This window comes from Gobio gobio, assembly GCF_949357685.1.
Source record: "Gobio gobio genome assembly, chromosome: 21".
NCBI classification, from domain to species: Eukaryota; Metazoa; Chordata; class Actinopteri; order Cypriniformes; family Gobionidae; genus Gobio; species Gobio gobio.
Window position 1 is genome coordinate 24,115,402 of NC_137117.1, and position 15,534 is coordinate 24,130,935.

The following is a 15,534-nucleotide window of genomic DNA, read 5'->3' on the forward strand; positions in this document are numbered from 1 at the left end:
CCTAAAATCAACAGTTTATTTTTCATCATACAGACTATTTAATGCAGATGTACTTGTAACTACTTCTTTTGTATAAATGGATTAAAAGGTCACCTACTAGTATTAATCAAAAAGGCATAGGCCTAGTCTACTAATAGTTAAGAGAGAGAGAGTGAGAGAGTGAGAGAGAGAGAATGGAATAGATCAGTGAACAGTTATATTATTATTCTATGGCCTAATTTGCAGTTTACCACCAATAACAATTGAATAAACTATCGGGAAAACGACTGGTAGCAAAGGAATAATTCTAGTGACTAATTGAATGGATAGACCTAGCCTACTAGTCAGTAGTCACTGGAATAAATGCTAGTCTCTGACCTAATATGTTTAATAAGGGGTAGTTCACCCAAAAATGAAAATTCTGTCATCATTTACTCACCCCAATGTCGTTCCAAACCTGTACGAGTTTCTTTCTTTTGTTGAACTAAAAATAATATATTTTGAAGAATTTTGGTAGTCAATGGCTACTGTCAACTGTCTGGTTACCAACATTCTTCAAAATATCTTCTTTTTAGTTCAACAGAAAAAAGAAACTCATACAGGTTTGGAACGACATTAGGGTGAGTAAATGATGACAGAATTTTCATTTTTGGGTGAACTATCCCTTTAAGTATTAAACATATTAGGCTAGAGACTAGCATTTATTCCAGTGACAGAATTGTAATTTTTTGGTGAACTATTTATTAAGAGAAAATGACAAATATGGACAGTTATTCATAGAAGTATAAAAATTTAAAACAATTAATAGTCATAAAAGTATTAAAAAACAAATATGGTTACAGTGTGTCCCTTGTATAGTGTAATACAGTTAAATTATAATATTAATAAGTAGCCTACATTACTATAGGGTTAGGGTTTAGTGTTTAGTAGTTGCATGCATTTATGCACAATTTATAGTTATTACATGTAACGTGTGTAGTAACAAGGAAACATTAAAATAAAGTGTTGCCAAAAATTGTAAATTGATGCAAGCTGCCATTTTAAGTTTCATTCCAAATGTTTCCTTCTCTGCTGCCCTCTAGTGTATAAGAGCAGTAATGCCGCTGTCCATGGTGCTTGTTTGCGTGCTTTAATTCGCTGACAACACGCGTTCCTGAGTTTCGTTGCATGGTTAACCGTGTATTATACATATTAAACGAAACGAGAAAAGCATGCACGGAAAGAAACATCACACACGAAAACCACATTGCATTTCAAACAGCCTAATATCACTCTGGTCTGGTGACTGGTCAAGCACGAGGAGATAAACATCTGTGTGTGCTTATTAAGAGATCAGATAAACGTAATCCTCCCCCCAAAAAATAAAAAAATCTGTCCTAAAATAACAGAATGATGTTTGGGTTGATTCCTATCAAAGATGGTTTACACAGTGCATTTCATCAGTGCATAATTTCACATAGACCACATTTGAACTTACTCAGATCAAGTCTTATGACACTCATCTTATCACAAGTATGGATTTGATAAGAAATCCTCAATGGACATTCTTTAATGTGTATGTAACTCTCTGTCTTTGAATGTAAATGCAAATGCTATCCTTCAGAACAACCTAGACACAGCTTTTATACAGTTTCAACTTCACACATTTCAACTTGTATATATAGACCCTTCCTAAACATATTTAAAAAATATAATTAAGAACAAAGAACAAAAAATAAATTATTCTTTGGTCAATTACAACAATTCTTATTCCATTGCACCAGACAACTTCTTCCACTTCTATGTTCAGTTCAGTTTTTCATTTCAGACGGCTGTCACTTTCTGAATCGAAACCAATTTTGCACATAGTGCTCCTTGATTTTTGATGTGTTCCTACAGTTCAAAGTCCCAGTGAGTCCTTAAACTTCTAACGGCGCCCGCAGAGGAATGCAGCCATCCATCTCCAGGGACTCGGGCCAGCCTTCATATTTATTATTGCTTTTGCTGTTCTTCATTCGCTGAAAGACAGAGAAAAAGAGGTCAAATCCATGCTTTAAGAATTCTGAACTGTAATTCATTAACCCTTCAAAATAGACTTTTTACTGTTGTTCACTCAGACAAGCTGTCAAAAACATCTACGAACTGCGCTGTTTGCAGTCAAATGTTCTCAATGTTCTTAAATGTGTTCAAAGTTGCACAAATTTGCCAGATATATTGTATGTGGGCTAGAATGAAATTGCAAGGCATTTTATCTTGTTTCTTAATTCTTTAAAGAAACAAAAAGCAATTAAAGTGATTACAACAGACATTTTAAAAGCAAGACATTTTAATCCAAAGAGGCTTTCAAATGAGGAATTTAGAAGCAATTTATTATGCAAATGCAAAACATGTAGTGCCAAGTTTAGAGACTAAGCTTGAGAGGAAATTTACAGTAAAGAGACAAGAAAAGCTTTTTTTATATATACAATTTATTTCTAGGAAGTGTCTTTAATAGTGTCAGGTTAAGTACTTGCAGAAGGAGGATCATTTTGGGGTTTTGCATGAAGGTTGCAATGGTCCGCATGGAGGTTGAAAGGTAAACGCATATTCAGAGAGAGAGGCTCTGATGTTATAAAGCTCAAACTAGATCTGCTGTACTGGGTGGTCATTTAAATTTGGGTAGTGATCATCAAACACTACCCACAGGTTTCTTCCTTTTTTTTGGGATAGTTTTAAACCATTTTAAAGGATTTATCCAAACAGGGGAAGCAAAAGCTTCTCTTAGATTATGGCAGATATCAACAGTTGCTTAGCAAAGTATCAATTACTTGTTAACCTCTTAAACTCTGAAGACCCTGTACAAGGTCCGGAATGACATCATCAAGTATATATTTTAAATTTTAAATGTCCATGGAGCTCTGACCTCATATGTGGTACCATTTGAAAGCTTTGAATGTCTAATAGAGATATGCATCACTTTGGCATTTGTTTTACACAAAGTAATTTTTTACACTAAATTACTCTGGGACCATTTCTGCCTGGTTTTGGCCTACCCAAATTGAAAAGCTTCCCATACCCACATACAGTGGACTAAATACAAAATTTTGGTGTCATTTTACAGGAAATCCTTTGAAGTTACATAGAGCATTGCTAAAAGTGATAAACATGTAAGTATATGTTGTCTGAGCTGTAATAACTCCCCCTCCCCGAGATACATCCAGCTACAGCCCCGCAGTTTCAGAACAGCAGCCACAGAACCGGAAGTGAGGGGCGGGGCTTAAACAGTCAGAGTTGCGCTAACATACACGTCATTTTCTTTTGTTAAATATAAGCTGTTTTCACATAGATTTTGATCGGATCGATGTCTACAATATATACCAACAATACTTTTAAATAAAGTCACTTTTCTGTTCCTTTAATGCATATCATGATGTAGCTACAATGATAAAAAATTTAAAACATAGCCTATTGATCATGCTTAATGTCAATGAATGGATACAAGCACAGTAGTTTATACTTCATGGAAACTATACAGTTTTTTTTTTTTATATTAATAAATGTGTAACATGTTGTAAAGTGTTTCCCATTTGACTGTATATTCAATCATATTATTTTGATTGAAAATAATACTTAGACACAGAGAATGTGACATTTCACATTTTCAAATGTCAAATAAAAATAACTATTTAATACAAGGCCTCGAAGTGAAACGGGTTTCTCTGAAAGAAAAAATATTTCTGAAATAATAGGTTTAAAACGTATTTAAACGGCACATAATAAAAATAAAAACATGTAAAAAATGTTATCATCTTAAAACACAAAAATGTGCGACTCTAAAGCCCATATCATGGCATTTCTGTAGAAATACTTGAAAAGATGAAAGTCTTTTCATCCCTGAAAACGAAATGAATACGTTTTATCAATGAATAATTATTCAATATTAAGACGAATAATATCTTTTGACAAATGCAAAAAAAAACTTTAATGATAAAACGTGAAAGACGTGAACAGATTCAATATTCGTTCACCACCACATGATAGAAATATCACACACAACTCAACATATTCTCCTTCATGCTTCTGTTGACATCTCATTGGCTTAAATGCATGTTTCACTTGTTCAAGGACATTAATAGAAAAGCCTTTACTTAAAAGTATTGTTGTTAAATATTGTAGACATCGATCCGATTAAAATCCATGTGAAAACAATTTAACTTTATTTTGTCTATTTAACAAAAGAAAATAAAGTGTATGGGTAGCGCAGCTCACTTCCGGTTCTGTGGATGCGGTTCTGAAACTGCGGTGCTGTAGCTGGATACCATTGCCCCCCCACCCCCAAAAGAGGCGCTTTTTGATTTTTTTGGTTATAAATTCATTTTTGAAAGTGTATAATTCAGTCCCTGTGTGCTCTAGCACCCTGCAGGCAGTTTTGGCTGTTTCCACTAGATTCCAGAAAATACTGGAAATAAGATTGTCTGGATCATGTATGCAAGATTTATTCCATTGGATCTGAATGGAGGTTACCTTAAATGGTTACCTTTTTTATGTAATTTCTGCCTGCATAAGTGGTTAAAAAAATACATATAGATAATAAATATACATTTAGGAAATATTACCTCTATAACCTTTAAATAATACCTTCATATTGTCCATGGCACCATGCTTTTTTTATATTCATTATGAAATAATACATGTTTTTGTAAACAGATGTTTATTTCAAAACACTTTCTATGCAGTAGCATTACTTGGAAATGGTGTTCATGTGCTTACTAAGACTAAGGTGATATAACTGGTGTAATGTAATACATAAATTAGGGTTGTGTAATCAGAAAGAATCTCAAGTATTTAACAACAGAAAGTTCATAGTACATTCTATGACAGTTTTTTTTAAATACTTAACACAGTAAACCTGCTTGCTTTAAAGCATCTACATGTATTATATAAAGTGCTATATAAATAAATGAGCCTTCACTGCAGTGCTGAATTGCAGAGCTCGTACAAACATATCCACATCGCTATGATCAGATGCTTTCTTGCAGTTGTTTTCTCACCGCTGACATTTTTGTTGTGCGTTTATGTTGTTATTGAGAGGAAAGCGTGCAGTACATATTTGCATATTCAATCGAAACGTCACTCTCAGCAGTGTAGATGGCATTGGGATGTTAAGTGAGCTCTAAGGTTCAAAGTACTTCCTGAGTATTGGATTTTATAGCATGGCTTATTTTGCAAACAATGCAACTCTTGTCGATCTCCTTAGTGGTTTCTTTATAGTGGAAGCCAAAATGAGTTCTGTACACAGCTCTGTACACTGTATAATTCTATCACCTTGTGAGCAGGGTTTGATAGCACCCTTTCGCTTCTATGCTTACGTTCTGAGATAACACTGCCATCTAGTTAAGTGGTCGGGTTTAAACCGAAAACAAAGCCACTGACATGAATCTTGGATGCAAACAAATAAATAAATAAATACAGATACAGTGTTTTTGAGATATTTTCTTACACCCCTAACATACCAAACATAAATGCATTCATCATAGGTACTGAGAAAAAAACAACATCAATTTTATCCTTCAACCTGAGCTGGAATTAAAAATAACACGTGACAATAGTGCATATTTCTTTTAATAAATCCTACCTGTTCAAACGGACTCTTATTCTCAATTCCTTTGGCGCCAACAAACACCCAGCTGTCCCTGAAGCTCAGTTCCTTCGCTGCCGTGCTCCCCAGCTCTTCGAACAGCCGTCGGGCCTCATCATTTAACCTGTGAATGGGTCAAACACTCTGATTTAAGCCTTGCAGTATTTAATAACTCAATCCAACAAAGAAACACTGAATTTTTTTTTTAGAGAATAGGTCACAGAACAATAGTAATCTGAGTTTAAAAGAGGGGTGCAGAAACAAATAGACTCTAACTTGGAGGCTGGGTCATCAAAAGAAGCAACAAATACTAGCGTTCCTTCATGGAGAGGCCGAAGATACTTCAGCAGCTCTGAAACCTCTGTGGCAGAAAGAGAGAAAACACTCATGCTAGGAGCTGATAGACCTCAATCATGAGAAAACAGTGACCTAACCAAATAATATATCACCCTAAAGGTCTACTTACCTCCGGCCCACATATCAAATGCTTTTATTTCCAAAACATCTCCATTGACGCCTGAAAAATGGAAATATTCTTATTAATTAATTCTTGTTTAAGTGAATATGTAGTATATGCAAGTATATATCAGTATAAAAGAATTTGAGCTATTTACCATTTACTAAAGCAATATTGAGACCTCTGCCAACATTGTTTTTAGCACTGCTGACAAGACTGTAAGACCAAACAAGTAGAAGTCAAACAACATTTCTGAAGAGTGCTATTATAAATATTATTATAAATAGACACTTAATTAGGTAGGGAGGTAGTTGAGGGAGGATCAGAAGATGGAATATGAACAAAACACAGGCACGGAAAGAGAAACCAATGCCTACTTGCATCACGTTCCCCAATAAGTTTATGAGTCTGGTAGTGATGGCCATGAGAAAAACAGATGATATAATGAATACCAGCGGAGACAGAAGGAAAAAATAGGGAGGGAGGTTGCATGCGGAGCTTAGTGTGCAATGGTGCCCATGCAAGCTCCTTAAAGAAACCGACGGTGATGCAGCAGCATTGAAAAGGTCAGGCAACTTGCATTTTATCCTCCAGACAGATTTTGGGGCCGATGACATTGGCAGCACCAGAAATCAGCCGGAATGCGAGATGTTTGGCCGGACATGGTGCTGACAGGCCACATTTGTACTTGCGTGGTCGTGGTTCTGCAGGAGAGAAGGTTATTGCATTGAATGATCAGATTGCTTACATGTTTCTTCTGAAAATGGCAAAATATATGTTTAATGCTAAGTCATTTTACCTGGAGTGGCTTCTTCTTGTCCACCTATGAATGATAATATATATGATATAAGAGACCATGTACAATATTTTATATATACAGTCAAACCAAAAATTATTCAGACACCAGATATATTTTTTTACTAGTGGGCGGAGGACACTATAGTCCATTAGACATTTTATACCCCAAAAATCTTCATATAGTGGGCTACCAGTAAAATGTGTAAAAATTTGGGACCAAAATTATTCAGACACTTTGACCTAACCATGTTTTGCTTAAGTGTTTTTTCTTTAATTGCTAATGCAACCTTTTACACCACAGACTGAATAAAATTAAGCATTGCTTGGTCATTGGTTGAGCTGACAGCTGATTGGTTGATTGTAAACAATTACACACCTTTCTATCAAAGTTATCTGACATTATCAAGATGAATTTCTTCACAGTTTAACTCTTGTTGTTTAACTCCACAGAGTTCTTGTCATATTTTATCACCATTTTCTAAACGAATAATGGGAGAAAATGTTGAAGGTGTCTGAATAAATTTTGGTTTGACTGTATATATATATAAGTACTGTCAATCGATTAAAAAAATTAACCAATTAATCACATTTCTTCTGTAATTAATCACGATTTAAAAACATTGGAATTTTTTAATATTGTTATATTGTAATAATTTCACAGTTACTCTCCAAATCAAAGTAGAAACAACTTAAAGACAGTATATTTAAAATATTTGTTGTAATGGCATCTTTTTTATGAATGAAGGCCAGTATCACTGATACTAATACTGGTACTGATGTTTCTATGAAATAGATTTTTGTTTTTAAACATTAATGATAGGCAATCAACATTACAGTATAATTGAAAGCTATCAATTTCAACATTTATTAGGCTTTAAAAAATAACTTAATTTAAGTGAACTTCACAATCTTCACATAAACCCATTATAATAAATGTCATATTTACCTGTGGCCTTCCTACCTGTTAGACATATACAGAAATTGAATAAAGTTATCAAACACCTTTCTTAACTGCAGAAATAATAAATTAAATATAGATTAATCCTAATTAAAGCTAGAATTTTCTCTGTTACCTCTGTCCTTTGATCAACATTAATGACACGCATTTCATTTTCTCACAACTCTTTAAGTTTATTTAAGATGTTATTTAACTAATTTAGGACTCCTCATATGGGAATACTCGACAAAACGGCATTTTGGCATAATTGTGTGTGTTATTGTTTGTTCAAGCTCGCAAGAGAACTCAATTCTGGTGCGCATCTTTCTGTGCGTTGTGTGTTTGTGTCACATAGAAAGGACATTCACAGACAGCTCATTCTGTTTTGTCTTGTCGGGCTTAAATGGTTTAAAAGTATTTGCATGAATAAGCGCGTGATTATATAAATGTAACGCTAGCCAACGCATGACAGAAAAACGCTTCGGTTACTTACGTAACCTCGGTTCCCTGAGAAGAGGGAACGAATATTGCGTTTAGCTAAATGCTAGGGGAATTTAGTTTCCTCGAGATTTTGAAGCAAATTTTTATCCTAAAAACCATGTAAAACTGGTGATTGGCTGTGCTGCTGCAACTGCAGGAACCTATGGCGAGTAGGGATGGGCAACAGTGGTCGAGTAATCGAGTACTCGAACGTGAGAGCGACCATTGATCATGAGAACGATGATCGCCCTGACTTTAAAAAAAAATAGTCTCTTTTTTATTGGTTATTGCGTCATTTTGCGCGGTACCTGAGGTCTGATTGGTTAGCGTTATACAGCACGCCTCCAGACCGTGGCGAAATAAAGGGAAACTGAGGCGTGCACTGCAGTGATGTCTGGAATCACTGTGATCATTAAATGGTTATTGCAAGATGTGCAGCGCCAATCTGTCATAGCCTACATAGCATTATAATGAAAACACGATGGAAATAGAATGCTGTCAATGATCTGTGCTTAGTTCCCGGTGTATCAGCTGTTAAAGGAAATCCACAGAGAAACTAGCGAGAACACTCAGACTAGCGAGTGAAGTTCATGTGCGCATTCGCGTCCTTTTCTGCAGATGCACATTGTAATATAAGATTACTTTTATGTTTTCTATATCTGATTAATCTAATATAAAACGCATTTGGTTGAGCTTAATAAGCTAGCAAAGCGCTGCCGTTATACCAGCTGTTGTTCTCTTCAGTTTCAGCTCAAATGCATTAATACTCAACATTATAATATGGTTTAGAGACGGTCATATTCTTTTCAGATAGACTATTTCTTTCTCAGAATCATTGATATTAGTAATGCAGCACTGCTATACTGTTTTCGTATTTTTTAACAGTAGACCTAGTTTATTTAAAGCTGTTTTTCGTTATGAGTTCGAAAACACGCAGTGATGTCTGTAAACACTGTGATCATGAATAATAAAATTAAGTGCATGATGTGCAGAGTCAATCTGTCATAGCATTATAATGAGAACACGTTTTTAATAAAATGTTGTTTCTGTGTGAATTCGTTGTCCGTGTATCAGCGTTGTTGGGAAGAGCGCATTCAAAATGTTTAGTTTCAAACCAGCTTGTAAAATCTAGCACGCTGAAGTTCACGTGCGCATTCACGTCCGTTTGTGTTGATTTAAGTTGTGATAGGTTAATATTAATCTGATATAGGGTGCGTTTGGTTGAGTTTATTAACCAGCTTGCAAGCTCTGCAGGGTGGTGTTATTTCACTGTTTCAGCTCAAATGCAATGCTCGATATTATTGACTTGGTTATTTGAGACGGTCATTTTATAAAGATGTTTCTTTTTCAAAGACATTTATGCATCATAATCTAGCAGTTATTTTTTGTTTTATATGTTCATGTTTTCTTATACCTGTTTTCATGTCACGTTTGTATGTCAACAACCATTTTCATAACAGTATTTTCATTATCTCAAGGACGGACATGCCCCGCCCCCTGCACATGCCCCGCCCCCGAGTACTCGAATACTCGTTTTTTGAGACCTATTGATGATCGAAATGAGAAATTGACAAAAATGCCCATCCCTAATGGCGAGACCGCTGGGCGGGAAGGACCAGTCAGGTCCCTCTAATATTCCCGCCACAAGGGGCAGCAGATTTTTCATTGCCAAGGGTATAAAAGACCCTGTCTCGCCAGGTTCGTCAGGTTAATCGAGTGAAGCGACTCCCTGAGCAAGCGAAGCACGGCAAGCAAACAATACACAATACTTCTCAGGGAACCGAGGTTACGTTAGTAACTGAAGCATTCCCTTTCGAGAGTACTCTCGTATTGCGTTTAACTAAACGCTAGGGGACCCAATGCAAAATGCCGTGCTCGCTTAACGGCTCTGAAAGCCTGAAGACACCATACCCAGACCGACCTAAGTGGGCCCGTAAATATGATATTATAGAAGTCCCAAATATGAGCCAGACCTGAGTCGGGCCATTTAATGAGAATAACACGCAAAGATACGTGTAGTATATATATATATATATATATATATAGACCAGACATAGTCAGGCCAAAGAATATTGAATGACCAGACAATTCGAATCATGTAAGGAATGTGCTTAGGACTTATACAAATACTTAACCCAGACCAGACTGTCGGGACGTAAGGGGTTAATATGTATTACGCAATGAGAAGCGCAGCCTGTAAGGCAGGGACATCCAAATTATAAAACCTGATAAAAGTGGACGGGGAGGCCCAGCCTGCCGCTGCACAGATATCATTCAGAGAAATGCCAGTAGACCAAGCCCACGACGAGGAGGAAGAGCGTGATATCCCTTTTCCTGAGCGCCATCGACCACCGAGAGCGCGGGAGAAAAAGCGGATTTGGCGCGAGATGAAAATGGCGCCTTCCACGACTTGGATAATTCCTCGTGGACTTCTGGGAAGAAGGGAGCGGGTTTTTGAGTGGTCGTGTGGCGGCGGTTCTCGAAAAACCACTCGTCCAGCCTGCTTCTCGTGGGCTCCTGTCAATACCGAGGTCGTCCACGGCCTTAGTGAGCAGGCGCATAAGCTCAGCGTCAACTGAGGTTTTGCCGCTCATGGCAGTCCGCGTCGAAGAAGCGTGCTCCGAGACGGTGTCCGATCACCCGCTTTCAGATGCAGCAAACGAAAGGCTGTCATCCTCCTCCTCTTCCGGTCCGCCGAAGGAAACAGTAGCAGCCGCCAGACGAGGGGAGCTGTGCTGTTCCTCGGCGAACATGACAGGCGATGGCGAGGCACGCGGGGAAATGACCAGCGTGTGCTCGTCAGAGTGCTCCGGGGGCCTCTGTGCAGCTGCACTGCGTTTTCCATGGTATTTTTAGGATAAAAATTTGCTTCAAAATCTCGAGGAAAGGAAATTCCCCTAGCGTTTAGCTAAACGCAATACGAGAGTACTCTCGAAAGGGAACTGATTCTGCATTAATTGCATTAAATATTTTTAACTGAAAATTGAGAACTCAATTTGAGAACTCAACTGAAAATTTCATTTTGACACTATTATATTTATATACCAGAGTTAGCCTAACAAGTCATATAAGATAAAACAAATGCTACATAATACATGCATGATCTATGGAAGCTTGTTTTTGGCAAAGAATAAAAAATAAAAAGGTTTACATCTCTCGCAATTTTAACTTTTTTCCCAGAATTGCGTAATATAAAGTCGCAATTACGTGTCAGAAAGTTTGAGAAAATAAGTCAGAATTGTGAGTTATAAAGCCAGTATTGTGAGATATAAAAAAGGCGCAATTATCTTTTCAATTATTTTATTCCGTAGCAGAAACAAGCTTACATAATTATCACATATATACACCCACACAAAATAAAAGAATAGGAATTAAAAAATATTGCAGCGACATCTCTTCTCTAATGACGTGCTTACTGGCGCAAGGGCGGAACAACCTGTCACTCACATGAGATCACAGCAATAGCAAACCACAACAATCAATGATCCAATCAATTCCTGATGGACAAAATCATGTCCTGCCCTACAGCTTTTCTTGTTCGAGAAGCTGTTTTACTGATATCCGTCACAATAGGGAAGAAAAGACTAATCGCAACTTCAGTTCCATGCCGACTTTAAAGAAGAGTGGCATGATCAATCGGCGGAAACTCAAAATATCACAGTTAAAATAAGTTGTGTTTGGGTTTTTAGATGGCTCTAAAACATTTCCTGAAATTATTTAATAGATCTAAATTTTAAATGATTCAAGTTGCTTTCGTATAATTATAATGCTATATTATATCAAAGAATTTAACTGTTTTACTTGCAAATAAAACAAAAAATCACTTAAAAGTTACAACGGCAGGATGGAAGCGATTGTATAAGGGATGTTGTTGCTTCGGTGCCCGAATTGTAGCAGATTTGTCAGTTTACTTTTAAAGCTACTAATGGAACTACATATTTTATATGCTCTAAGAAAAGAGCATTGACCATAGAAAAACCTATATCATAAACTTACCACTAAAGAGCATTCGTATCAAGGAGTTCCCATCCCCTCCTAGCATAGAATTTGCAAGAAGCCAGGTGAAACCCAAAAGAAGTACCAAGGCAACAGCACGTAGAGTCACTGGGGAATACAAAGAAAATAAGAAATAACATTTGAATGCAATTGTGAGAAGGAACTTGTCTAGTCAAAGATAAGCACGGAAATGCACAGACCTGCAAATCTCATTGTAGACAGATGTCAAAATCTGGTCAGCAAATGGCCACTTTTAATACTCTGTTTGGAGTAAGTGCGAGAACATTTATGACAAAGAAAGAAATGAGCAGAGCATACGTTTTCAGAATTAACCCTAGAGCAAAGTAAATTCCAAAAAACAGCATTCAGTACCCTGTCATTCAGGAAATGTAACTTTTAACACTTAACCTAAGTTTAAACAGGAAGGTTGACTCCTATTTCTGCTTACTATTTTGATTTGAATACATCTAGTTGGACATTTAATGGCTAACATATGTTTTAAACCCAGTTTTAGCCAACTTCTATGGCATTACACCTGATAAGACATTTGGGAGGCAAACCTCCCTGGAATTGAAACCTAGACACCAGCTTCATACTCAAATCTGTTAATTTAAAAAAACAAACAACACATTTGTAAACCGGAACACAATCATTGAAGCAAAAGTCACATTACACCCAAATAAAACAAAAAATTACCTTTCAAAATTGGGGGTGAACCTGTGCAGCAGGTTTGCAAACCAGCTTCTCTCTTGGGGTGTGAAACTGTCACGACTAATTTCCTCGCGTCCGAAGCACATTCATCTTAAAGTCAGTGTCGACTGGATTATTCTGCAACAAATATAACGGATATTTAACGAAAACTCAATTCCGTAAAGCCGAAATATCCTTCTTCGTTGACCTCTAGAAGCGTAACGTTACATTTGTTGTCAAAACACCATTCCCGATGACAATCTTCCGGTTCGAGCTTCGAGGTCCAAAAGGATGAACACGTGGTTCTTTTGCTCAACCCAGCATGCAAATATCATACTCCACTTCCTAGTGTTTATTTAGATGAAATGCAAATTACATTTGACACTTGCAAAATGGTGTTATTTATATAGATAGAGAGTATATAAGTAAACGTCTACTACATTTTATAATAATGAAGGTTTGAGATATTATAGAAGAATGTATTGTATTAATTGTACAATAACATATGCGTGAGTGTAAATTTTTCAGTGGCAAGGTAATTAATATCCTTTTAAAGATTAATTTTTTTAAAAGACCCAGCCCGGAACCATTCCCCACCGGTCGGTGTTTAATCCGGAAAAACACACATGCATACTACTGTCATGATCATGGCCACTCTTACTAAAGCTTTAAAACCAATCTTGGGGAGGCAATTGGGAAATACAGCAAAGGCAAGGCATTTTATTAACACAATATGACCAGAGAATCCTTATAAATACAAGTAATAATGCGTCATTGTTTATGTGTGTACGCATTAGCGTGACATTTTACCAAGACAAGGTCAGAGTTAGCTTGCTAAATATTAGTTTATGTATTAGTCCGCATTGTACATGTATTTTAGCTTAGTCAGTTCACATATTTGTTCGTTTATATATAAGATACAATTGGGACGTTTAATCAGTGCGATTATCAACATGATTTCACTGATTTGGCAGTGTTTCAAAACGTAGCGAGCTGCCAAAGTAGATAACATTCTTGCATTGTACTTGTAGTCATCAGATGTTGCTGTAACGTTATAGGTCGGCAGCTAGGCATTGAAACACAAGCATGATGTGAGGGGTGCTTTAACATGTTGTAATGCTTAATTGGTTTGTTTTTGTAGGTCTTTGGCGCAGCAGTCAGCAACCAAAGGGGAAAATCTACATACACAGTGGGTTGCTGTCTTTACATGGCAGCTAATAATTCCATTGGTTTAGACTTGTACTAGTCATGTGCTAGTTACTTTAGTACAACCCAGTAATTTAGGTCTAATAATGTTTCCTGTGTCATCTATCTGTCTGTCTGTCTGTCTGTCTGTCTGTCTGTCTGTCTGTCTGTCTATCTATCTATCTATATTTTGTATACTATTGAGTGGAATAAAAACAAAACGTCTTAAGTTATAAGATAATTAATTGCGGTTCCTAATTCTCTCTCACTAACTGGACTTTTTTTATATTCTTTACCTCCGGTTTTCCTGTGTCTTGAAGGGACAAATCATAGTAAGTATGGAGTAACATAAGTAAACATAGAAAGCATGATGCCAAATACCCAAGTTATTTCCACAATTAACATGCACATGTAATATAGCTACTGAATGTTAATTCATTATGTTTGTTTCCAGCCTCCTCCTGCCAAGTATGGAGGCCGGCATACTGTAGCATTGATTCCTGGAGATGGAATTGGACCAGAGCTGCTCAGCCATGTGCGGGAACTCTTCAGGTTTGTCAAATCAATACTTTCAACAAATATATTAAGGCCCAATTCCAATTCTATTTTATACCCCTTCGCCTTCCCCTACCCCTTCACCTACCCGTTCCCCTTGCCCCTTGAAAGAGAGTGGCAAGGCGTAGGGGTGAATATATTCCCCTAAGAAATGGGACACCACTACTATACCATTACACGTCATCATACCCCGTTTCTTTTATTAGTGTCCTGTAACATTTAACCAGTATGAAAAGTAATGAAGTACACCTATCTAACAGAAATCAGGCACGAGCACATTTAACAGATTACTGTTCCCAACGTTGTTTTGCGCTGTATTTGGACTTAATAAAACGGCGCTTGTTTTCAGTTAAAAAACACATGAGCCTTCCAGTTTCCTAAGACGATACAGAATGATACAGAACATACAAGACTGGTGGAGCCGCTTCTCCATCGGGCCAAACTGTTCCCTTTGTTCATTAAACTTTCCATTCCCTGCTGATCCGAGCCGGCGGGTACGGATATGGTGTCATTTTCTATTGTGGTGCTGCGATAATGATTATACGTTATCAGCAAGTCAGTTGTTGCCTTGGTAACATAAGAGGTTACAGACGATACGTGATGTAAATATCGAATGCGTTATGAAGGATGACCAGATATATTTTTAAACTATTATTAAATTGTGTTCACATCACTCAAATAGTGCGTTTAGCAAGCTATGGAGAAACTGGCAGCCAGGCGACACACAAGTGATCGATCCCGAGTGGCAACATACACGCATTCGGTAGTCGGTGGAGCCGTGGAGGGAAACTCCTCATACCCCTTCGTTCGAAGTGTGGTTCCGAAAAATCTTTGTTTGAAGGGCTATCTGGCCCTTACCCC

At 37.0% G+C, this 15,534-nt stretch overlaps 2 protein-coding genes across 6 annotated transcripts in view; one reads left to right on the forward strand and one right to left on the reverse strand.

Moving 5' to 3' along the window:
• fam3a (FAM3 metabolism regulating signaling molecule A) lies at positions 1–13,557 on the reverse strand. Of its 4 annotated transcripts, XM_079803446.1 has the most exons (12): positions 13,162–13,557; positions 12,940–13,071; positions 12,444–12,504; positions 12,244–12,351; positions 7,777–7,791; positions 6,832–6,855; positions 6,613–6,736; positions 6,190–6,248; positions 6,042–6,092; positions 5,852–5,936; positions 5,573–5,699; positions 30–1,976 (listed from the first exon to the last, which is right to left on the reverse strand). In XM_079803446.1, exons 3-12 carry the CDS (start codon positions 12,454–12,456, stop codon positions 1,878–1,880), a joined length of 705 nt encoding a protein of 234 aa, XP_079659572.1. In that variant the 5' UTR covers positions 12,457–12,504; positions 12,940–13,071; positions 13,162–13,557; the 3' UTR covers positions 30–1,877. The 4 variants fall into 4 exon arrangements, with proteins under 4 accessions (XP_079659573.1, XP_079659572.1, XP_079659571.1 ...); XM_079803445.1 differs by having other exon boundaries at positions 12,940–13,232; XM_079803448.1 differs by lacking the exon at positions 7,777–7,791 and having other exon boundaries at positions 13,162–13,223.
• Positions 13,532–15,534, forward strand: part of idh3g (isocitrate dehydrogenase (NAD(+)) 3 non-catalytic subunit gamma) — a 14,710-nt gene continuing 12,707 nt past the window's right edge. Inside the window, exons 1-3 of one of the 2 annotated variants that reach the window (XM_079803423.1) lie at positions 13,532–13,643; positions 14,075–14,122; positions 14,573–14,670. In XM_079803423.1, the coding sequence (XP_079659549.1) occupies positions 13,560–13,643; positions 14,075–14,122; positions 14,573–14,670 (230 nt within the window). In that variant the 5' untranslated portion in view covers positions 13,532–13,559. Of the gene's footprint in view, positions 13,644–14,074; positions 14,123–14,445; positions 14,451–14,572; positions 14,671–15,534 lie in introns of those variants that run through there. The other variant, XM_079803424.1, reaches the window with a different exon arrangement.